Source organism: Sinohyriopsis cumingii, unplaced genomic scaffold (genome assembly GCF_028554795.1).
Source record: "Sinohyriopsis cumingii isolate HCF-2022 unplaced genomic scaffold, ASM2855479v2 utg003158l, whole genome shotgun sequence".
Taxonomy (NCBI): Eukaryota; Metazoa; Mollusca; class Bivalvia; order Unionida; family Unionidae; genus Sinohyriopsis; species Sinohyriopsis cumingii.
The window spans coordinates 90,205-116,930 of record NW_028316414.1 but is presented as its reverse complement, the minus strand read 5'-3'; the positions used below and the strand labels follow the sequence as shown (position 1 = coordinate 116,930).

At 33.9% G+C, this 26,726-nt stretch overlaps 1 protein-coding gene across 1 annotated transcript in view; it reads left to right on the top strand.

Annotated features, from left to right (window-relative positions):
- Positions 1–2,158: 2,158 nt before the first annotated feature.
- The window catches only part of LOC149769854 (uncharacterized), a 41,213-nt gene continuing 16,645 nt past the window's right edge, over positions 2,159–26,726 (top strand). The window contains exons 1-14 of the mRNA XM_089949739.1: positions 2,159–2,287; positions 7,093–7,169; positions 8,332–8,447; positions 11,485–11,574; positions 12,149–12,289; positions 13,413–13,528; positions 14,785–14,885; positions 15,860–15,951; positions 16,226–16,338; positions 17,229–17,350; positions 17,862–17,944; positions 18,170–18,265; positions 19,112–19,240; positions 22,415–22,558. Of these exons, the coding sequence (XP_089805865.1) occupies positions 2,169–2,287; positions 7,093–7,169; positions 8,332–8,447; positions 11,485–11,574; positions 12,149–12,289; positions 13,413–13,528; positions 14,785–14,885; positions 15,860–15,951; positions 16,226–16,338; positions 17,229–17,350; positions 17,862–17,944; positions 18,170–18,265; positions 19,112–19,240; positions 22,415–22,558 (1,539 nt within the window). The 5' untranslated portion in view covers positions 2,159–2,168. The remainder of the gene's footprint in view (positions 2,288–7,092; positions 7,170–8,331; positions 8,448–11,484; positions 11,575–12,148; positions 12,290–13,412; positions 13,529–14,784; positions 14,886–15,859; positions 15,952–16,225; positions 16,339–17,228; positions 17,351–17,861; positions 17,945–18,169; positions 18,266–19,111; positions 19,241–22,414; positions 22,559–26,726) is intronic.

Here is a 26,726-nt window from a genome sequence, read left to right as displayed (position 1 = left end):
ACTAGTGGCCAAGTTATTTTTCAGAAACTTTAGAAGACCATTGACCCAGTCTTTCATACAATTATGAAGTGCAGTTGCACAGGTGTTTCCTAATATTATCTGTGTCACTGCTGAGGTTGTATCGTTCAGTTTTAAAGACGAGTGACCAAGGGTTTGAAATACATTTTAATAGGATAGGGGAAAGAGGCGGCTAAGGGGTTTTCAAAAAGAAATAAATAAAAGTGAATTATTATGGAAACAAAACAGGTGAAGAGTCCCACGATGAACTATTTTCCTACTACTTATATTTCTTTGTCATTCTCATTGTACGATATTTGTTATGTACGACTAGGTCTTGGAAACAAATGTATGATGATAAGTACTCCAAGCCTGTGGTAAACATGCATGAAATAGGGAATATTTCGTGCAGTATATGTTCATATTTTGATGTTAACAGAATATTACTCGAGTCGTGATGTTATCTGGCACGTATCAAACGAGGTTTGAAAATATATGACACGAGCTGCTTTCTGCATGCTGTGAATGCTTCACGTTTCCTTTCATATTTCGTTTTGAAAATGACTTACGTTTTTAAAAGGATTCCTTTTTTATTGATGAAAAGATTTGATCTACTCCGAAACGTGGTTTTGGCAGGAAGTAGTTCCTGACTATGGCATATATTACATTATACTGTTTTCAGAAACCACAAATCCATGTATGACCTATCGTAACGTCCATCTTACACATAAATTAGTGTTATTAACCTCGTTTATTCTGTACAATAGTGTATCAAGTCTGAATAGGAGCTTTGTAGATCAAAGAGCCAGACCTATTAGACATGTTAGGTATATACTAGTAACACAAATTTCGGACACCAGCAATCGACGTATCCAAATTTAATTAATTGATTGGCCAAAGGTCCGATTGAATTTGATTTTGAAATAAATCACTTCCCAAATACTTTGTTAGATTATCCCCTTGTTCAACTGAACAAGAAATTTCTACCCTTTGCTTTCCGTCTTCAGCACTAAAGGAACCTTTAAGTTTGTACTGAGTTTGAAGATTTTTTTTGAATCCTAGACAAATGCACTGCTGCTTCTTAATTACATTTAGCTGACTTAGTTCACAGGCTTTTCTTTGCATCTTGGCTGGGAGTGGCGCTCTCAGTAAATGTTAAAGTAGTCAAAGAAAAGGGGAAGGATTTGATCTATATTAATATCGACGAATATTCGAATTACATACAAACACGTCTAACGAATTAGACAAATTTGGATTTAAAAAAATCACCCCCATCTATGTGTGCATGTATGTGTGTGTGTATCTCTGTGTGTGTCTATTTGTGTGCGTGTGTGTGTGTGTCTGTATGTGTATCTTTCTGTTTGTAACTTAGATTTGTAAGGTACCTTTAACAATTTCTCACTCATATCGCTACCATGTCTGTATTGTGGATGTTCAAACTGATGTTCAGCACTAGGACATTATGCCGCAGACATATAGCATCATGTACCACCTGACACTAGGTCGACCAGTCCTAAAAGTAACCTCTTAACACTCAGGCAGCTGCTAGTAACATTTTTTTTAGTCTTTAGTATGACTCGGTCGGGGTTCGAACCCGAGATCTTCCGATACCGAGGCGGACACTCCAACCACTCATCCCACCGGAAAGGTCTACACATACATACATACACTTAGATTTTGGAGCCCCCTGCATATTTAGAAGAAGAAAAAAAATAGTGTGTGTGTGTGAATGTGTGCGTGTTTGTGATGGCGTGTGTTAATTTAATTAATTAAGCTAATTGCTGGAATTAGTAATTTCGGAAAGAGCTAAGTAACCTTGAGCAAGAGAATATTTTACTGACAGTCAGCATCTGTACTACTGTGATTCATGAACAGATTCAACCTGGAATATTTGGAGTGGTGGGGTGGGGTTCCACCATTTATAGCTGACGTAAAACGCTTAAAAGACGCTTCTCAGATACTAAATGATCCTTGTTAGAAAGCCCTACTCTCGGCTTTTCATTACACGTCTTGAACTATATGTCAGAATCTAAGATTCTTCATATCTTCCATTGCAGTTGTGGCAGATGCCGTATTTGGAGTCGTGTTATCTCCAAGATAACCTTTCTGTATTCCATGTATTTAAAGCAAAGATACTCAAATGATCAGAATGACACAAGCTTGGACTAATCATGGGTCATTATTTGAAACTACAGTGTATTGTGGGTGTGTGCTTGATTCTTGGTACAGAAATATTAGGATCTGATTTTCACATATATGTATCTCCAAGTGGAGCTGATTCAAATGATGGGTAATATGTTAATTTTCATTTTCTCTATTAATATATTTGCACAGTGAATCTGTTTATCTGTGCGCTTGTGATAGCATGTATTTGCTTCATTAACAAATAATTTCCAGGTAGCAAGTTGTTTTATTTCTTTTACTGTATAATCTACGTATTATTGAAAATCGTTGGTAGGAGGTGTCGACAAATAAATTTTCAAGTCTGACTGTTGCATGTACACGTTTATAACAACAAAAATTGGCGTTAAAATATCAATATCATCACAAATAACGTTAGGCATGCCTGCGAGTTTCCTATTTAATATAAAATCTTGGTCGCATATCTTTTGTGAGGCAGTCCCAGTTCAATGACTTTTGAGACACGCGCCTGTACAAATGGATAGAAAGTGGACGACACCATTCCTTCATTTTGGTTTGTATCATCTTTCGAAGCATTAAAAACTCAAACATAATTCTTCCTATAATAAAGGTTCATAAATGGAGAAGTAATTATTATACTAAAATTTCCGAAACTCTTCATATGGAAAATACAATGGAAATATAGCTGTTTCTGATTTCGAATATGAACCTAAATTAACCCAATTTATAGCGTGTTTTCCTCCAAACATTACGGTGCTTATATTTTCTTTAAACGTTTAATTCCAATTGAGATATATGACCAACACATGATTTAGTATGCCAATATTGAAATAGCTAAATCAATTACACGAAGAATACCGCTCCGGTGACGTTAGTGGTTAGAGCGTCTGCCTCGCTTGCGGAAGGTCGTGGGCTCAAACCCCGGCCGAACCATACCAAAGACATACAAAATCTGTCCACTAAAACATCAATTCGACCAATAAAATATGCCTTATGTAAGTAACAATTGCAAGTTAGATTATCAATATAAATTATGATGTAGAAGTCAATAGTTTATACACTTGACAAACAAGAAGTAGTATAAATAAAATAAAGTTTAAATCGATAGAAAATCTTACAGTTAGCCTACTGTCATAACGTAGAGATTCTGCGACTTTCATCCATTGATGTGGATCAATATGTTCTGTAATAAAACAATATACACTTATTTGAATTTATTGATGCCACAGAGATTTCTTGATTTCGCTGACACATCTGAACCGTGAATAGTTCTTTCCAAAAGCGTTGAAAATGCCCAGGATGAGATTAATTTAATTTTAGGAAGATATATCCAACACTAAAATACTTCAATGTAGAACGATAATATAATGCATCATATCTATTTTACTGCATCAGAATGTATCTATCTAGAAAGGTATTGTACTGCATAAGAATGTATCTATCTAGAAAGGTATTGTACTGCATAAGAATGTATCTATCTAGATAGGTATTGTACTGCATCAGAATGTATCTGTCTAGGAAGATATTGTACTGCATAAGAATGTAGCTATCTAGGAAGATATTGTACTGCATCAGAATGATCTATCTAAAAAGGTATTGTACTGCATCAGAATGTATCTATCTAGAAAGGTATTGTACTGCATAAGAATGTATCTATCTAGATAGGTATTGTACTGCATAAGAATGTAGCTATCTAGGAAGATATTGTACTGCATCAGAATGTATCTATCTAGAAAGGTATTGTACTGCATCAGAATGTATCTATCTAGAAAGGTATTGTACTGCATAAGAATGTATCTATCTAGATAGGTATTGTACTGCATAAGAATGTAGCTATCTAGGAAGATATTGTACTGCATCAGAATGTATCTATCTAGAAAGGTATTGTACTGCATAAGAATGTATCTATCTAGATAGGTATTGTACTGCATCAGAATGTATCTATCTAGGAAGATATTGTACTGCATCAGAATGTATCTATCTAGAAAGGTATTGTACTGCATAAGAATGTATCTATCTAGATAGGTATTGTACTGCATAAGAATGTATCTATCCAGGAAGATATTGTACTGCATCAGAATGATCTATCTAGAAAGGTATTGTACTGCATAAGAATGTAGCTATCTAGGAAGATATTGTACTGCATCAGAATGATCTATCTAAAAAGGTATTGTACTGCATCAGAATGTATCTATCTAGAAAGGTATTGTACTGCATAAGAATGTATCTATCTAGATAGGTATTGTACTGCATAAGAATGTAGCTATCTAGGAAGATATTGTACTGCATCAGAATGTATCTATCTAGAAAGGTATTGTACTGCATCAGAATGTATCTATCTAGAAAGGTATTGTACTGCATAAGAATGTATCTATCTAGATAGGTATTGTACTGCATAAGAATGTAGCTATCTAGGAAGACATTGTACTGCATCAGAATGTATCTATCTAGAAAGGTATTGTACTGCATAAGAATGTATCTATCTAGATAGGTATTGTACTGCATAAGAATGTATCTATCCAGGAAGATATTGTACTGCATCAGAATGATCTATCTAGAAAGGTATTGTACTGCATAAGAATGTAGCTATCTAGGAAGATATTGTACTGCATCAGAATGTATCTATCTAGAAAGGTATTGTACTGCATCAGAATGTATCTATCTTGGAAGATATTGTACTGCATCAAAATGTATCTATCTAGGAAGATATTTTACTGCATAAGAATGTATCTATCTAGGAAGATATTGTACTGCATCATAATGTATTTATCTAGGAAGATAACGTAATGTATCTATCTAGGAAGATAATGTAATGCATAAGAATGTATTTATCTAGGAAGATATTGTACTGCATCAGAATGGATCTATCTAGGAAGATATTGTACTGCGTCAGAATGTATCTATCTAGGAAGATAATGTAATGCATAAGAATGTATTTATCTAGGAAGATATTGTACTGCATCAGAATGGATCTATCTAGGAAGATATTGTACTGCGTCAGAATGTATCTATCCAGGAAGATATTGTACTGCATCAGAATGTATCTATTTAGAAAGGTATTGTACTGCATCAGAATGTATCTATCTTGGAAGATATTGTACTGCATCAAAATGTATCTATCTAGGAAGATATTTTACTGCATAAGAATGTATCTATCTAGGAAGATATTGTACTGCATCATAATGTATTTATCTAGGAAGATAACGTAATGTATCTATCTAGGAAGATAATGTAATGCATAAGAATGTATTTATCTAGGAAGATATTGTACTGCATCAGAATGGATCTATCTAGGAAGATATTGTACTGCGTCAGAATGTATCTATCTAGGAAGATAATGTAATGCATAAGAATGTATTTATCTAGGAAGATATTGTACTGCATCAGAATGGATCTATCTAGGAAGATATTGTACTGCGTCAGAATGTATCTATCCAGGAAGATATTGTACTGCATCAGAATGTATCTATTTAGAAAGGTATTGTACTGCATAAGAATGTAGCTATCTAGGAAGATATTGTACTGCATCAGAATGATCTATCTAAAAAGGTATTGTACTGCATCAGAATGTATCTATCTAGAAAGGTATTGTACTGCATAAGAATGTATCTATCTAGATAGGTATTGTACTGCATAAGAATGTAGCTATCTAGGAAGATATTGTACTGCATCAGAATGTAGCTATCTAGAAAGGTATTGTACTGCATCAGAATGTATCTATCTAGAAAGGTATTGTACTGCATAAGAATGTATCTATCTAGATAGATATTGTACTGCATAAGAATGTATCTATCCAGGAAGATATTGTACTGCATCAGAATGATCTATCTAGAAAGGTATTGTACTGCATAAGAATGTAGCTATCTAGGAAGATATTGTACTGCATCAGAATGTATCTATCTAGAAAGGTATTGTACTGCATCAGAATGTATCTATCTTGGAAGATATTGTACTGCATCAAAATGTATCTATCTAGGAAGATATTTTACTGCATAAGAATGTATCTATCTAGGAAGATATTGTACTGCATCATAATGTATTTATCTAGGAAGATAACGTAATGTATCTATCTAGGAAGATAATGTAATGCATAAGAATGTATTTATCTAGGAAGATATTGTACTGCATCAGAATGGATCTATCTAGGAAGATATTGTACTGCGTCAGAATGTATCTATCTAGGAAGATAATGTAATGCATAAGAATGTATTTATCTAGGAAGATATTGTACTGCATCAGAATGGATCTATCTAGGAAGATATTGTACTGCGTCAGAATGTATCTATCCAGGAAGATATTGTACTGCATCAGAATGTATCTATTTAGAAAGGTATTGTACTGCATCAGAATGTATCTATCTTGGAAGATATTGTACTGCATCAAAATGTATCTATCTAGGAAGATATTATACTGCATAAGAATGTATCTATCTAGGAAGATATTGTACTGCATCATAATGTATTTATCTAGGAAGATAACGTAATGTATCTATCTAGGAAGATAATTTAATGCATAAGAATGTATTTATCTAAGAAGATATTGTACTGCATCAGAATGGATCTATCTAGGAAGGTATTGTACTGCATCAGAATGGATATATCTAGGAAGATATTGTATTGCATAAGAATGTATCTATCTAGGAAGATAATGTAATGCATACGAATGTATCTATCTAGGAAGGTATTGTACTGCATAAGAATGTATCTATCTAGGAAGATATTGTAGCGCGTCATAATGTATCTATTTAGGAAGAAAATGTAATGCATCAGAATGTATCTATCTAGGAAGATAATGTAATGCATATGAATGTATCTAACTATGCAAATATTGTACTGCGTAAGAATGTGCCTATCTAGAAAGATATTGTAATGCATTAGAATGTATCTATCTAGGAAGATATTGTACTGCATCAGAAATATTTTAACAAGAACTATATTTGTTATTTTTTAACAGGTTATCGAGTTCCAATTCCCTACTAACAATTGCTGCAGCTTTACCAAAAGTACTTGCTCACGACGTTGTAGGAAATAGTATGCATCATTTTATAGAAAATTTATCTACGTACGGCCACACACACACACACACACACACACACATATATATAGTAGCAGATCTTGACATACATTCGAGGTTTTATCTGTATGCAAAAGTGGTTACAATTTGCATTCATTATAAATGATACGCATTGCTTTTAGAAGGCTACATCAGCATCTAAAAACTACCACGCTATAATAATATTATAATACATTTGGAGTATGTGCATTTTGTTATAGCGCCCCATTTTAAGGAATTCTTAGATTTTTGTGATTGCTTTTCTGATTATTGGAATTTGGTGCAATAGAAATATTCCTTTGCCAGAAATAATTAGCCAATTACTAGGAGCAAACGTCACTGAGTAAAGTATTAGTGAGTTTCCATCATGTCGTGGTTCACTAGCAGTGAATTCAGGTCCAAACGGAATGAGTTTCCCTGAATAACAAAGTCCCTATTAAAATCTAATGGTGTACATTGATGGTGTGATTGCATGGATAGTATTTAAGGTAGGAAACCGGTAAATTACACAATGGAATAAATAAGAAAGGACTGCTTGTGTTACGGAAACCTAACGAAGACAAACCATGCACATGTGCGGTTGATATATATTTGGCAGGTTGTGAAATCTGTGGTCTTGCATTGATTAGAGTAAAATTTATGTATAGAATGAACACGTCGGGCTTTCTAATTTACAACTGAAGTTGTATGGAAGTCTTTGGAAATTTGGGGTAAACTTGTCTTCTAGCGGGAATCACGACAGGTTTCACACCGCTCGGTCAAGTAAAGACCCCTGGCTTGTAACAATATTCACATTTGTAAATAAAGACAAATATATATTTATTCAACTCTACTGTAAGAAATTCTGAATACAAAACGTCATGATGGAAATATTTATGAACATTAGATGTTATTTAGCACATTAAATTATTTACATGAATTACAGATACGAAATGTTGGAAACACAAGAAAACAAACTTTGATCGAGTATTTGTCATGTTTTATGCAATGCGTTTAATATAAGGTTTTATTCCTTCTCGATTGAAAGGCTGTTTTTAAAAATGAATTTACAGGTGTGATGTCATATTTTAAGATTGCCTTTAATTCCAACAAATAACGGGTGACGTCCTAATCTTTAATTGGTGCTTTCTTTTTTATCAGATGTGTTTATTGAATTGATGCCCGGATATCACGATCTTCATTCCACACTCACGTTTAATCATCTTTACAAGGCAAAAGTCACTGTTCGTGCATATCAAGGCGGGGAAGTGCACGTGGTAAAGTATGAAACGATCGCGCTTAGACTAATAAATCATTCAAGTAATTTCTTGCTGAATTTTCTACAAAATGATTGTCGTGCATTGGAAACAATATGGTTCAAAAACTACATTACAAAACTCGAATCACGTTTTAATTTATGCGGTCTGTTTAATAAATCGTGGCCTAAAACTCTAAACTAACGTGAAACAAATTAATACCAACGAAATTATATTCAACAATATACAATGACTACCGCAGTGTGTTTGATGGTAGCTTTGAAATTAAATATTACCAAAATATGTAGTTGATCGGGATATATAAAGGAAAATATGTACAAAGTCCTCACGTTACATATATATATATATATATATATATATATATATATATATATATATATATATATATATATATATATATATATATATATATATATTCTTCTGAGAAAATACATAACCTTATGTGGGGTTTTGAATCCAACGGGGCTATGAATGCACAGGTTTGGGTGACACTCTTCCGACATCGATGTATCGATTTTCGTGGTAGCATATCTGCAGACCGTATCCTATCCGTATGTACTCAAATCACGCTGTGTCCAAAGACACCACTTACTCTGTTGCTTATTGGAGGACAGTTATTTTGTGTTGTCAGATTGCAGTGGCTAATTGTTGCTATCTATATACAGTTTACACAAAGACCCGATCGGTTCGACTTCTATGCAGATTTTACCATTGAAGCAAACCGCATCCGACGCAAATTATGACAATAGTAAAACAATATCGGTTCCGAGAACAACCTGTTTGACTTTGTCAAAACCGCTTTTGATGGTATGCTGACATGAATTGCTACGAGTCGGCTTTTCTGCAGTATAACGGTCTTTAATGTTTAACAGAGCTTAATGTTTTCTGTTTCGAAAAGCCACCACGCTAACAGTGTTGTTAGAGTACCACGTCGATGTTTTTCTTTTTTTCTAGCCGCTGATATTTGTTTGCATACAATTGGTCATGTCTGGAAGCCAGCATTGGACTAAGATGTGCTATGATATTATCCACCAAGCGCAGTTGTTTTAGAAGAACATCGATACTGTAAGCGGTCATCAACGCAAAGACGTTTAGAGGTGATTTAGATCCTTCATGTATGTGATTAAAAAAAAATCCGAGACATTGCCTTGATATTGGTCTGAAACCCATTTGAATTCGCCACGTGAACAAGTTCAAGCAGAAGGCTTGGCTGAAATATTATATTGACATTAACACGGGAAAAAGAAAAGCTGCCACAAAAGAGTTTGAAAAGACCGCCTTCTAGTTTTGGCATAACAATGGAGAATATTAGAAAGCGAGTGAAAGTTGAAAAAATCAACAAGCAAGAGACGCATGGCAAGCTACTTGCCTAACTTGGTTTTGTCTCGAAGAAGATATTAGATCTAGTAGCGTTCTATAGAAATAAGGTATTAGATCTAGTAGCGATCTATAGAAATAAGATATTGGATCTAGTAGCGTTCTATAGAAATAAGATATTAGATCTAGTAGTGTTCTGTAGAAATAAGATATTAGATCTAGTAGTGTTCTATAGAAATAAGATATTAGATCTAGTAGTGTTCTGTAGAAATAAGATATTAGATCAAGTAGCGTTCTATAGAAATGAAACTAAGATATTAGGTATAGTAACGTTCTATAGAAATAAGATATTAGATCTAGTAGCATTCTATAGAAATAAGATATTAGATCTAGTAGCGTTCTGTAGAAATAAGATCGAGTAGCGTTCTATAGAAATAAGATATTAGATCTAGTAGCGTTCTATAGAAATAAGAATCTCACCCTTCTCAATTAGCCAATAAACATTATGCGAGGATGAATACATTAAAAATAAACGAGCACGTGCAACATACAGTAACACCCAACACTATCAGACTTTCTGTATGCAATGACAAGCGATATGCTTTGGATTATGGGTTCAATACATTTGCCCATGGCAAATTCAGACTAAAAAGAACAGTAATGTTGTTGCTGACCTGAATATGACCAAAGCTACAAAGCAAAGTGAAAACCTGGCAAATAAAATGTTTTCTGCTTGTCAGTGCAACAATATTATGCAGCCATTATTATGAGCGTTTCCCCTGCTTTTGATATCAATGGAAAGAGTTCTTGTATACATGTAATGTTATTCGTTGCCATGACAGGACGAGCTTGCTTAAAGGTGGCTGAACCTCCATTACCACTCCTAGCGCATTCCTTCCACGTGACCATCTCTAGGTTAAAAAATTTATTATTGATTATATCGTTATTTAGATGATCGATCATCATGTGCTCAAGACAATATCATTAAACAGTTGAAGACAAGCCGCCGAATAAATTGCTCTTTATAGCAATATCCTAGCCTGAAGCGTTTACTGTGCAGTAGCCATTATGTATTGGCTGCTTGAGAAGGACTTTCTGTTACAACACACGTCGTACGTCGCCGTCTTCAATCGCTTCCCACCAATTGTAAGCGGGATGCGTTCTCCAGGTCATTGTCCTTTACTACAGCCATTTCTCTCATTATAGTGATTTCAGAACCAAAACCAAATATAACACAAACGTTAAATTCTAATCTAGTATATATATTCGTGCGATATTTGCAGACATTCTTGTCAAAACTGGAATATAGGCAACAGCGACTTGCGACATGAGATCTGGCAACTCAAAGTGTTGTCCTCTAATAGGTAATATAGTAAGTGGTGTATTGAGACGCAGTGGGATTTTAGTACATAGGAATGGGATCACACATTGCCTACCGAGCTTTTCGCACACCATGACCTCATTCCACAAGCGGTTTCCATTGGATAGTGGCTTTAATACCTGTATGCACCCTCCAAAAACGAGGTCGGGAGAGGGTGACTAAAACCTGTGTGATAATAGCTCCCTTTTGTCTACTAATATCGCACAATTTGGAATTGAAAATTGAGTAACATATTGTCTGGTTCGCAGTTTCCAGGAAACACAGTAGAAAGTTAAAATCATGTTGCAACGAATACGAGAACGCATTCTAATTGCTATTTTGTTTTCTTTCAATGTTCAGACCGGTGGAAAAAGAATTCCGGGTAATCTATTCAAAAACGTTACCGATGCCAACATTCTACATCGTCTTACTCCTCAAGCTCAACACAGTGTAAGTATAAAAACGTATTATGTCTATGAAATACTAAGTCTACAGCTAAAGCAAGCAATCATAGTGTGTCTACGGATTGCGAAATGTACAGTTTAACTAAACAAAAGCTGTTTGTCTTGGTATTGCAAAGTATACAGTGTAAGTAAACAAGCGTAGTATGTCTGTGAATTGCTAACTGTACAAGTTCTTTTAAACTGCCAGTTATCAATCCTTACGCATGATCTAATCAAGCAGTCAAGCATCGGTGGGTCTGTGGTTGAGCAAATAAGTGTAGTTTGGTTTTAGTTTGTATCCCTATATCATTGGACATAATTACATTTTGTTGATATATTAGCTTCCTGTACTTGTGCATGTATGTATGTATGTATGTACGTACGTACGTACGTACGTACGTATGTATGTATGTATGTATGTATGTATGTATTCACTCGCTCATTTATGTAGGTAGATAGATAGGTGCGCAGCTATGAATGTTGATGCATGAATGAGAGAATGAACATATTTGTCTATCTGTCTATCTATCTATCTGTCTTTAAAGCTCAAGATTTTTATTCCAAACTTGTTCTTCTTATAGGTAAACGTGATACACCTCCCAGATGCTGGGATAACTAATTATGGTAAAATCAACGAATATGGATTTTACATTACGAGGACGGCACCACTAGAAATATTTTGGAACGGTGAGCCAACGAGGCTGGCACGATATCCTAATCAGGTGGATTACTTGAACGAAATCTCTCTTTCTGAGTAACCTTTTCCATGAACTGGAAATACGTACAAATTAATGATTGTATCTTTATAAATACGTACAAATTAATGATTGCATCTTTATAAATGCGTACAAATTAATGATTGTATCTTTATAAATACGTACAAATTAATGATTGTATCTTTATAAATACGTACAAATTAATGATTGTACGTACAAATTAATGATTGTATCTTTATAAATACGTACAAATTAATGATTGCATCTTTATAAATACGTACAAATTAATGATTGTATCTTTATAAATACGTACAAATTAATGATTGTATCTTTATAAATACGTACAAATTAATGATTGTATCTTTATAAATGCGTACAAATTAATGATTGCATCTTTATAAATACGTACAAATTAATGATTGCATCTTTATAAATGCGTACAAATTAATGATTGTATCTTTATAAATACGTACAAATTAATGATTGTACGTACAAATTAATGATTGTATCTTTATAAATACGTACAAATTAATGATTATATCTTTATAAATACGTACAAATTAATGATTTTATCTTTATAAATACGTACAAATTAATGATTGTACGTACAAATTAATGATTGTATCTTTATAAATACGTACAAATTAATGATTGCATCTTTATAAATACGTACAAATTAATGATTGCATCTTTATAAATACGTACAAATTAATGACTGTATCTTTATTACATGAGGAAAAAACTGATCGCATCCTGTCGTGAAAAAGCATGTCTTTCTAGTACACTTTGATACATCGAGGGTTATGAATATGCCATGTCATTATATATATATATATATATATATATATATATATATATATATATATATATATATATATATATATATATATATATATATATTACACTATCTGATTGAACTCAAAATAAATATAATAAATGAATGAGGTTTATGAATATGTTTCCAAAACTCGCAATGGTCCTCATTTTTTTACTCTCAAATTTTAGCAGCTGGTGCAAATCACATATCACAGATATGATACTTAAATAATTGATTTTTAAATAGTGATATGACTCTTTGTTTACTAAAATATTTTGATCAACTATCGATGTTTAATTTTTAATTTTTCAGGGCTTTTTAAACATAGATCACGTCCTTGACGGTCAAAACGGCAAACGGTTTACATATGCAGACTATCATCTTTTGAACTGGACTCAAGAGAACGAAATTTGGACATATGGTTATTGGTAAGTATGACTGAGCTCGTATTGATGCATTCAGTATAAAAATTGAAGTTCAACATATGTATATCTGCATACAAAACACCTAAACAATCGAAGTCCAACTTATTTGCATTTGCATACGAAGCACGTAAAAAGATACCAAATCAGTGATGAGAATTTATCAACAAACAAAAATTCTTAAAGGTCAACCCCATTCTCTAACATAAGCGGTTATGAGTACGTTTAGGCTTCTCTGTGATTTGCAGGCACTTTTATTAGCATTATTCCAAACGGTCCAACAATAGAAACAAGGAAATTATGGATTGTTTGCAACCTATCAACATCCCATCTTTCAAAATAAGTTAATATCGTCAGTTAGTAGGGAGGTGTGTGTGTGTGTGTGTGTGTGTGTGTATATATATATATATATATATATATATATATATATATATATATATATATATATATATATATATATACTGCTGTCGGGTGTTTCTGTCACCAATACTGAAGGAAAACGCATACCAAATTCGACCGATTGACGAAAATAAAATAGTGCAATGCTTACCATTTGAAAAGAGGCAATTGTCACCAGAATATTATGTTGAAAACTATTAATTTTGGACACATGGGCTAACACCAAAGAGTTTTTATGACTCGCAATGTGTCGGCCTATTATGCGTACAGCTTTGAAAAGATGTAATGTTTATTAATCGGGCTTTGGAAATTAAATACATTACTTTCTACTGTTTCTATCAGCATTTCCGTCGAGTAATAATGTCAGGTTTATAGTTAATTTTACAATATTCAACGTAACATTACCAATAAATGGTAAGAGATATTAAGTAAACTAAACCGATCTTGTAAATAAATAAGTAAAATTCAACATTTTATACAAAAAATAAGCTATTATGTCGAAGAGAAACAACAATGAATCGAATGTAATGTGTTTACAAAGTCTCGTTTATGGGGTACAAAAATTACTAAACAGTTTAGAAACAGACTATACGCCGGGGAATTTCTTGAGAATCCCGTTCTAGCGACAAGTTTATATTTTGGATAGCAGACGATTTTGTACGTGTGGGACAACTTTTTGCAAAATTGGAAACTTGGATTAAAATGCAATATTGTTTTAAGGTATACATTTACATCTATTATATAATGTATTTATTTATATGATTCTAAAATATACATAGTAAATAGGATTTTCTGGGTTATACGTCCAAGAAGGTCGGATATTTTTGTACACTTTATGTATATCACTTTCCTTATATATTCAGGTACTGGAGTTGGGCAGATAGGTCGGTCAAGGTTGCACAAATTGACACATCGAACCGTACTGTTACCTTGGAAAAACCTCCTCTATATGGGCTTCGTATAGGTAGTACAGACGTCTGTAATATCTTTCTATATCTTTCTTGAGTATGTGCCTTTCTCACCTTCTCTAGATACTAAATCAAGATGAAACTCAGAAAATGCACATCTCTTTAATGAATATTGGAGAAAAATTGAAATTTTGAAGAATTTTCACACAGGAGACAAACTAACATTGCAAAGGAAAATGGTATTGTTCGGTGACAGCAGAACTCATAATTCCAATAACATTTAAAGGCAATGCTTGCAAATAAAAAAGTAACTATACATGTATATGAAGTCAGTTTGCCTCCAAGGTGGTGGTTTCTTTAATATTTCGCTTTATTATCTTCAACTGATCTGCGGATAAATGTTCTCCTGGTCAATGGAAGACAAGAATATCCACATTTTTTGAATTTCCAGTAGTTATTATATCATCAAAATTGAACGTTCTGAGAATGGCTGAACTAAAGCTGTCGTTGAAAACGTTTGCAGCTGCCATTAACAAGGAAAACGTTTATCTATGTTGGAGGGGTTTGCTTCTTCCAAATGCTCTTTCTGTTCTTACTTTTCTATTTGAAGCCTTTCTCTTGTCCCTGTGTCAGTTAGATTTTCCTTCATAGTCTTTAGCCAGTTTTACGTTTGTTTTGAGATGAGTCGGGTTATTTATGTTTCAAAGTTACTTAATCCCACATTTTAAAAATTCTTCATGGAAAAGAAGATATATCTCTCCATATAAATGAAATAGGAGCACGAGGACACTATCGCCTTCCAGCTTTGTGAATAAACAATAAAGTTTAGAATTTAATGATAACTGTTCATTTAGTTTATCTTGAAATTGCTGTTTTACACGTCAATAGCGATAAGAAATGAATCTTTCCAATATTCATCAGCGTCTTTTTAATAAATATCAAGCAGTAAGAGCACTCTATTCTAATCTTAACTTAATTCAAACACTTATGAACTTGATATTTTCCTTCTATTTCCACTTGCTGGTACTAGGTCACTATGAAAGCGTCGGATCAAAACTAAGATTTCTAGATCAAGGTGGATATTTTAGGTTCTTCAACATCCTGGGAGAGCTTGATGAACCGGTAGGTAATAACCGTTGAAAGAAAGAAATGCAAAACTATCATAGAATATCACTTTGAAATGGTGGACCTGTAGTTCTTTGTATTGTTATTTATGTCTTGGAGGATATCGTTAATTAGACCATTTTATTTGTCTTCTGAATTTACATGCAATGTTATTGCAGATCACATATAAAGCATTATTGCTTTTAAATAAATTGATGTCGGAAAGTTAACTATACTTACAATATTTCATCTTCTATTATTATTATTATTATTATTATTATCATTATTAAAGGGCGAATACTACCTAGATCGGACGACGGGCAATTTGTACATCTGGCCTCTTGACCACCAACACATGCGTGATTCGGACGTTATCTATGCCTCTCTGCTGGATGACTGTGTTGTGTATGTAAAACAAAATTGACCGAGCTTTGTAAAAATAATTATATCCGCATTTCATGAGATATTTGTAACAAATATATGAAGTAATGTAAGACACATATATTTATGTCTACATTACATATCAACCGAATCTCATTTGTAACTATCTATTAGTATGTTGCATCATTTATATATTTAATTTGTTTATGTTATGTATATCTGTATTATGTAATTGACCTTTGACCAGATTCAGCATTAAGAGGCTACTGTTAGGACTGGTCGGCGTGGTGTCAGGATAATGTGACTGGGTGGGACATCACTATAAAGTGCCACACTGTAGACATTGTAGCTATATGACTGAAAAATTGTTAAAGCTACGTAAAAAATCCTAAACACACAAACTTCCACATCCCAAGACATTAGCTCATAACACTTAACACATTCGAGACTACATGCACATTAACACACACACACACACACACACACACACACACACACACACATATATATATATATATATATATATATATATATATATATATATATATATATATATATATATATATATATAATGAAATTATTTGGAACACTACTGCGATTCAGTTAGAACTTCTTACATTTGGAATTGTGATAGATCTTGTAGGAATATTTGGGATTCAATTCACAATACTGTAAGTTCGTTTTAAATTTCACTTTGCATTCTTGCGAAATACATTATTGTTGAATTTTACAAAACTTGTTGGTTTGCTCTCTTTTCTGTGACTTGGTTTATATATGTATCCAAGGAGAGAGAGAGAGAGAGAGAGAGAGAGAGTCTCTTATAGGTTTATCCCTCATGTTAGTTTGCAAAGTATTCTTTTCGTTCTCATTGGACGATTTTATTGGATTGTTTACGTGATACGTTTTTCATTCAGACTCCAGAATGCGTCCAATATCGTTTTCAAGGATTTCACATTGGAAGCGTGTCGTCGGGGCGGTTTCGTGGCGAGTCTAATTCATGATGTCACATTCGAAAATCTAGAAGTAAGGAATACAGGTGAGTTATATGTGTTACATGATAAAGTCTGGGCCGGAAGTACTAATGATAATATGTGTCACCATTACCAGAAGAAGGGATTTTATTTAGCACTATTAGATAAGTAATGCAAGGAAAGTGAACAACCTAGATTGTGAGATAAGCACTCATATTTTTGTCAAATTTTAAAGCTTTAAATATTTTTTATTAATTAAAACCTTTTATTTGTATTTGAACCATACAATTTCTCACTACCGCTATCTATCTGTCCCTCGTTCATGAAATAATATTGAATTAGTAATAAAATGAGAATACCTTTCTCTATAAAAAAAAGTGTCCGCCATAAGCCGATGATACAAGCAACAGTACTTTCAAGATGCTACAATATTATATTTATTATATGCTTTTTTCTTTTGCTTTCCATATATTTTATAAATTTATCGGTTAATCCAACTGTCTCTCTCTCTTTATATATATATATATATATATATATATATATATATATATATATATATATATATATATATATCAGGTGCATATGCCATAGATGTGAACGGCAGAGATGTAACCGTGGCAAAATGCGATATCCATGACAGTGATGGCGGGGTCAGAATAGTAGGTTTGTATGACTCGTAGCAAAGTTTTCTAGCTAACTGGTGGAACGGCAAGACCCACCCTCCCACCGATATTGATAGGATTTTAAATAGTTATGACGAAAATCTTTACCAAATGGTTGGCAGGAATACAGAATCATCTAACGAGTAAACTTCTGTAACCAAAGATCAATTTTCAACTCCATACCAGTAAAAAGTTTCAATTGTCACCTCTTTGGCATTGTAGGGGAACGATCATATGATAGAGTACAATCATATCCATCACACCTGTGTTAATGCCAGTGATTGCGGAGCTCTGATGTGTGGAAGAGACTGGACGGCGGTATGTTTTTATGTTTATCCTTGATCAAAGTGATGAATGTAATTTAAGAAACAATTATGAAATATAGTTCTATGGTCATACATTTCTAAATAGCGTGAGACGAATATTTCTTTTCTGCAAGGAGAATATAAAATAATGATATATGACATAATTTGTTTCATATCGTCACTATATAATGGCCATGAGGCTAATATTGCGTGAAAATGTCTGATTACACAGATCGGGAAGAAGGTTATGCGGGACTGTCAAGATAAGTGTGCGAAATTTATGACCCAAATACGAGATCCTAAGGACGTTATTGTCGTTGACTTAAGTAAACATAAATTCCATATGGATGAAACCTTTGTGGGTTAAGACTGTATTTTGTGACTATATTTGACGTATAATAATATTGTTCGAAACGTCACACACTGACGTGTCTAGATAGCTTATCTCTATATACAGGAATTATTGATATATATTTAGTATCAAACCTCACAATATCAATGATATCTAGCTTGTTTGAAAAGTTTTCTTTCTTCGTACCAATACATCAGAGAATTTATTTTGCCATTTTTCAAAATCCATCCTGACCCCCATCCGCCTCCTGCTGAAGGATTGTCCCGTTGCATAAGGTGATGCTAAAATACTATGGAAATTTCAACTGGGATAAAGCTGTCGACGACGCCGTCTTCCTCTGACGCCATGATGGCAATGGTCACTCGCATATCTATAGTTTTAGCTTTTAGTGCAATTTTTATCTTGATGTAGACAAAATATTCTGATCAAAAATAAAAATGTACTAGATGCCCAAGATACTTCATGCAAGACGATATATCTGCTCACACATATGTTTGCTATTTACAGCGAGGTGTAGTGATCAGGTACAACTTCATACACCACACATTACGTCACGTACCAGGAGCTGACGTCCGTGGTATCATGCTGGACGACCAGTATTCTTCTGTGACAATAGAGTACAACGTCTTCTCTGATGTAAGCATTTCTTAATTAGAAACTTCCCATAATGGAAAAAGATCACGTGTAAATATGTAAATTTAATTCCTCCAATGGTATGATGTAACCATATATGTGTGTATATTCCTAAGTAAACGTACAAAATATTTAATAGTGACCCATTATTAAACAAAGTACTTCACTCATAATCAAGCTAAACTAAAAATTATGACGTTTGTTTGTCAGTTACTGACGATCTAACCTGACGATGGAATTTATATTTGAGTATGAGTTTTAAATCTGAGTCTTTGTAATATTCTGACCTGATTGCAAAATGTTTGCGTTGAGGTGTCCAAAATTATTATTGGAAGAAGACAAAAGCGACATTTGTTTTTTCGGCTTTCGCATTTTAGACAATCTATTGTAAATATCTTTATTTTCTTTTTCCAAAATCTACACCAAATTTCATCTCAATTATTAAAAACGTCAATATGATTTTGTAATGAATTCCTTCCGAGGCTGTATTTAACAAAAATAGTGTTCACTGTTTCTGAATTGACAAAGAACGGGCTTCCTCGGTGCTTATGATCGGGTTGAATGGACAAAAGTAGCACGGATGAATCATATAGGTTCGTGATCTACGGTTAATAGACATTTTATATTTAGGTTATTTGTTTGTGAAGTTTTCGTGTAAAGGCAATGCTGCTTTGTGTAAATTTTTCGGATTAATAACCTAGGCATTTGTTACATGTTATTTGTTTGCTGATCTGAGTTAGATTTACGTAAGTTAGAAGTGGTTTATGTGTTTTTAGAGAAGCAACCGTAAATAACACAACGAAGTTTTAAACATCCCTTATTAGATTAAATTGCAATGAGTTCTCTGGCGTAAAATTTTACCTTTGGAGTTAGCTATACGAGTTAAATGTGACATTTGTAGTTCGTACCTTTTAAATGCTAGGTACGGGACTCGGGTAACAAGCAACATAATGCCCCAGTTCTAGTCATCATTATAAACTGCCACAATGCAGACATCGTAGCGATATGACTGACAAACTGTTAAAGCTATGTTAATAATCCAAACCACAAGCACACGTATACACACACACACACACACACACACACACACACACACACACATATACACAAATGTGAAGCAAGAAATCTCATGCAAGTGTGAAATTGGCTTGTCTTAAAATGTGTGAATATTGGGTGACTTGAGGAAAAATATTTGTGGTATTTTGTGCCTTTAAGACCATTGAGTATACAACGACTGTGGTCATGAGGTCTTTGAAAATAGGGTAAACATCGACCTCAAGCTATACAAAAGTATGAAAATAGGGTAAACATCGACCTCAAGCTATACACAAGTATGAAAATAGGGTAAACATCGACCTCAAGCTATACACAAGTATGAAAAAAGGGAAAACATCGACCTTAAGCTATACACAAGTATGAAAATATGGAAAACATCGACCTCAAGCTATACACAAGCAAGTGTTGTTTCATTCGGTCGGTAGTGAGATCCCTTGTTTGCTACAATATAATATAAACAATATAATATAAGTATTTGCTTAAAATGTTCTGGGCAGTATATTTATTTTGTTTGCGCACCCTGATCATCGACCCCTGGCCTAATTTGGAGCGAGGAAGGGGCTAACAACGTTAAACTCTATATCAGAACTATTTTATGTTTTGCAAATAAAAAATATATGTGTTGCTGGTTATATTAAGAAACAAAATAGTGTAGGTATATTGGCACAAACTATTTTTTATGTGGTAAAGAGCTACTTAAGTGAACCATTAACTAGAAAATAAGTGTCATTCGCATCCTGAATTTAACTTTGATAGTAGTTACATCCCTTTTTCAATTGCCCGACTTTTTTCCTTTTTCCTATTGTTTTTCTTCAAACAAAAGGTATGGTCAGTCAGGTAATCTGAATCACACATATGCTTTCATTTGGCCTTATCACCAAAAAACAGGATCGTGTACAGACAGCGAATAATAAGGCCAAATGTAATTATTTCTTGAGAAAAAAATTCATTTGTTTCGCCCGCGTATGTTTAACTTATCCAGGAGCATTTTTAAGAAAATGAGTAGGTACGATGCTGTGCTAATATTTGTCTTATGAAAACCAGTAGTAATCAATATATTTCTAATAATCATATACATCCTCGACCTCCTCCTCTCAGATTATCTTTAATTATAACAGAGATGCTATCCGGGACATGACCTGAATAATTACATTTTGTGGGACACCGAAGGTCACCTTGTTAGAGCCGTAGCTTCATACTGGAATATAATATATAAAATAACATTTAATTTAATCTTCTACGACTTATATTTATCAATCTTAAACAAAATTCAGAAGTTTAATTCATTGGAAGTTTTAAACATATGGAAATGAGATTGGCCGAAGCTTAAAACCAATGTTAGAATATCAATCATAAATTTATTTTTGACTTCGTTAGCTGTATTTGTCAGATAATGGTACACAACACTAACGTGGTTTTCTTTGTATTGTTTCTTTAATTGATTTTTCTAACGGAACAAAACCTTACCTGCACTCAAATCACACCAGGAGCAGTTCGTTTGAGTGATATGAAGCTTGCAGTTCAGCATCAAGAAGAAAGTACATGACTTTGTTTTGATCTGAGAAATCAAAACAAAGTTTTGAATTTTGGTTTTGCACGTATACCTAATAACTACGTCAGTTGTTGACAGAGTTTAAAGTAACAGTGTATCCCCTGGACACGGAAAAACTAGACAACCTTACACCTATTCAACATTTGAAAGGAATAGAAGCATTAATAGAATTCGACAAAAACACTCACCTCGTACAATTCTAGATTGAGTTTTACATTGCAATCTGATATAAACTGGTGCAATTAAAACGAATATCAAATTAACCTTATTCATAAACATTATATTAGATACCAAAAGCATACAGCAGGTTGAATCAAATAATAATGATATATAGACCAAAATAACTTCAATAATTTGTCTTCTGTTTGTTTTACCTGGTTCATAATATGGTTCACGCCAACATTGGCGGAGATAGAGACAATATTGTTCGTTACAACATATTCTATAATGCTACTGCTTATGTCATGCAAATTGATTCTAGAGGAACAAGCCACATATTTGACAGTGATCTCCTACCAAAGCTGGAATTAAGTAGGTCATACTAGTAATTGCTTTCTGTTAAATTTTAGAACGAGGTTCACGTAAATATCGGAGGAGGTAGAGACAATATCGTCCGCTACAACATATTCTATAATGCTACTGCCTACGCCATGCAAATTGACGGCCGAGGTATACACAGTACTAATAACCAGGACCTCAATAGGAATTTGCATGTGAGTATACTAGCTCAGTAAATTATGTCATGAAATAGATTAGTCAATATTGGTCAGTTTAATATTGGCGAGCTATATTATTTTATTATTATGGGGACCTAGGCTTCTGTTCTTCCATTAGTGTTTGTGTTTGCTGTTTTATTAAATCGCCCTATGATTTGCAGCGAAGCTGTTGTTGTATTTACTGTGGGGCAGTTTGAACGCTTGTCTTTGTTTGTTTTTTTAACATAAAAAACGCAATCCAGTAAAATACATTTGAATTCTGTTTATGTCGTCTGCCTGTAAGTCTCGTGCTTTGTAGTTTCGATATTCAATAAACATAAATAAGCTATACTTGAGAGACACAAAGGGATGTGACTTTAAAACAATATTCCTAATCATCAACATTTTTTGCAATCATCAATAATTTTCTGTACAAACTCTGGCATAATAAATATCAATTTCAATAGCTCCTTTTATATTTTTGGGACACCTTAAAATAAGGATGACAAATGACTGTATTTATATAAGAACAAAAAGTTGTCACCGGTTTGAAAGTCCATTTCTCATTTAATCTATGCCGAAATCCTAGCTAATATAACCACTCGGGGCGCATTTTAAGGAATCAAATTGAAGAAATCGTAGCTGAAAGTGCACGTCAAGGAAAATAAAGAAAACATTTAGAATAGATAATTATAAATGATAATTCATAATAGTTTTTATTTTTAAAAATATAATGAAATGAAGGCCATACAAGGGGTATTTGAAGCATTTCGAATATTTTGTTATAATCTTTCGTTCATTTTGAACCTGTCAATAATGTTAATGCTGAACGATATATTATAGCCAAAGATTTGCTGCGAAACTTACATCGCGGAAATGTGTGTGAAATAACATAGCTTAAAGACAGTGACGTAAAAATGTTGGTAAAGGAGAAACAATTCTGCTATTGAGCAAAGAGCATATTGTAAAATCCGCGTGCTATTATGGTTCTATCTGATCTAGCGAGGCCGAATTGGATAAAGTTTACGGATGCAATCTAGCGAGGCCGACTTGGATAACGTTTACGGATGCAATCTAACGAGGCCGACTTGGATAACGTTTACGGATGCAATCTAGCGAGGCCGACTTGGATAAAGTTTACGGATGCAATCTAGCGAGGCCGACTTGGATAAAGTTTACGAATGCAATCTAGCGAGGTCGACTTGGATAAAGTTTACGGATGCAATCTAGCGAGGCCGACTTGGATAAAGTTTACGGATGCAATCTAGCGAGGTCGACATGGATAAAGTTTACGGATGCAATCCAGCGAGGTCGACATGGATAAAGTTTACGGATGCAATCTAGCGAGGTCGACTTGGATAAAGTTTACGGATGCAATCTAGCGAGGCCGACATGGATAAAGTTTATGGATGCAATCTAGCGAGGTCGACTTGGATAAAGTTTACGGATGCAATCTAGCGAGGCGGACTTGGATAAAGTTTACGGATGCAATCTAGCGAGGTCGACATGGATAAAGTTTACGGATGCAATCTAGCGAGGCCGACATGGATAAAGTTTACGGATGCAATCTAGCGAGGTCGACATGGATAAAGTTTACGGATGCAATCTAGCGAGGTCGACTTGGATAAAGTTTACGGATACAATCAAGCGAGGTCGACTTGGATAAAGTTTATGGATGAAATCTAGCGAGGTCGACTTGGATAAAGTTTACGGATGCAATCTAGCGAGGTCGACTTGGATAAAGTTTACGGATGCAATCTAGCGAGGTCGACTTGGATAAAGTTTACGGATGCAATCTAGTGAGGCCGACATGGATAAAGTTTACGGATGCAATCTAGCGAGGCCGACTTGGATAAAGTTTACGGATGCAATCTAGCGAGGTCGACTTGGATAAAGTTTACGGATGCAATCTAGCGAGGTCGACTTGGATAAAGTTTATGGATGAAATCTAGCGAGGTCGACTTGGATAAAGTTTACGGATGCAATCTAGCGAGGTCGACTTGGATAAAGTTTACGGATGCAATCTAGCGAGGTCGACTTGGATGAAGTTTACGGATGCAATCTAGCGAGGTCGACTTGGATAAAGTTTACGGATGCAATCTAGCGAGGTCGACTTGGATGAAGTTTACGGATGCAATCTAGCGAGGTCGACATGGATAAAGTTTATGGATGCAATCTAACGAGGCCGACTTGGATAAAGTTTACGGATGCAATTCTCTATTATATCCTACAATTCTAAGATTGTTTCATTGTTTTAAATATATTCTGAAATCCAAGGATCTATGGATGGTGACCAAAGTTTCTAGAAGATTGTTGTCTGTGATTGATGAGTGGAAAGTGATAGCTGTAAAAGGGTCAATGATAAAAATGCTTCATACACAGTGTATAATACTTCTACTTTTACAGGCATCAATTTAGCAGCTGTTTTTAACATGCTAACGAATCAATTAAAGCTAAAATATATTGTTTAAGATATGTACGGTATTTCTGGATGGCTGGTCAAAAACGGACCCGGCTTGAGATCGCCAAATCTTTGCTCGCCAAGTATGAAAAGAGCGACCAGAAGACGTTTGAATGAGATTGTCTTAGGAGATGGTATAAAGAATTACTTCTTTCAACCTTATTCAAAAGAACATTATAATGTTTGGTTTTAGAAAATAGAGACCAGAAATCGCTCAAGGTAGTCGGACTGTCAAGGAAGCTTTATACACATTGTCTTTCCATGCAAAAGGCCTGGTCGTCCAGATAATTTTGCTCGACTACTCAGTTTCCCTATATATTTTTTGTCTCTAAAGTACTGCCAAAAGTTGTGGAACACTATCGAATCCTGGCACACGGTATACATCAACTCCATGACAACGCACTGGCACATAAATCCGCCCAAAGTAAATACAAAATAGAGGTGCGCTGTATTACCGGTATACCGGTTTGTTGCTGTAGTTTCTTCCAGTGTTACGTACCATGTTTCATTTTCACTCTTCTTGCACTTCAGTGGTTTCCGTCGGTAAGGAATGTACGGAAATTCCCGAGTAATTTTGTTACGATTAAACAGCATATTTTCATGACAAAATACTTCACGATTTTTATTTTTATTTTTTATTTTTAACAAAACAGTTAAATTTCGCACAAATTATTTTTAATATTACAAATTTAATTACCGCTATGTTTATGAAATTCAAATCACATGTTTGACACGTGTCATGTATGCCGACATGGTGACCATATGGAATATTGTGATAGATATTCGGGCCAAGTCCTCGTAGACATTCGTAATGTATTTTTGGTCAATTTATATTAGACATTCGTAATGTACTTTGTTAGTGATATGCAATTTTACTACTTAACCACCTGATTGATGCAAATATATTTCATTAACCAATAATTCCTACAATCGCTGTTTTCAATAATTGTGTCTTTATGTATTGTGTTTTAGTAACTTTCCTTATGTTGTTATCTTTTGCATTTTTTCCAAGCCACGCCTAAAACCCAACCCAAAATTCCAGAAAATGGAACCAAGCACTTTGATTTCTTCAGTCATGCAATCGTATATGAAGCACTATTGCTTTACATGAAATGCATATATTGCTTTTTTATTTTGAGCTAGACGTTTAACAAAACAGAAAATATTACTACATGCCGATCTGATAATTGCAAATATTGTAATACTTCTTTGTAGTAAATCTCTATTATGTTCGCGAAATTCATTCTTCAAATTTATGGTCATTAAATTTTCATTATTTTCTTATACCTATGTCATATGTTATCTATGAAATTGTCTTTTTTAAGGTAACGTTCAAGGTATCAGCTCCATCCCGTATACTATTGATATGATACATTATTTTCTTTTTAAGCTTACTTTAATTTTCTTACTAACAGATGACGTCAAACTAAATCCCACTCCTATACATGAGATACTCACCGTGTAAATTCATATTTTTCTGTAAAAACGGATGACGCGCTTCTTTTGTTCACTTAAACATAAGATCCATCCGAGACACAATAGGTTGAATTTCGAGCTGAAAACTTCGATGACTTAGATATAATTTGCCTGATGGATACTCAACTTGATAAATGTATTAAAAGTGATGATAATAAATTAGATGGAGAACACAAATCCATCAATTAGCCGAAATAGAACTAATCATTGGGGGTGGAGTTATGGTCATTATATATATATATATATATA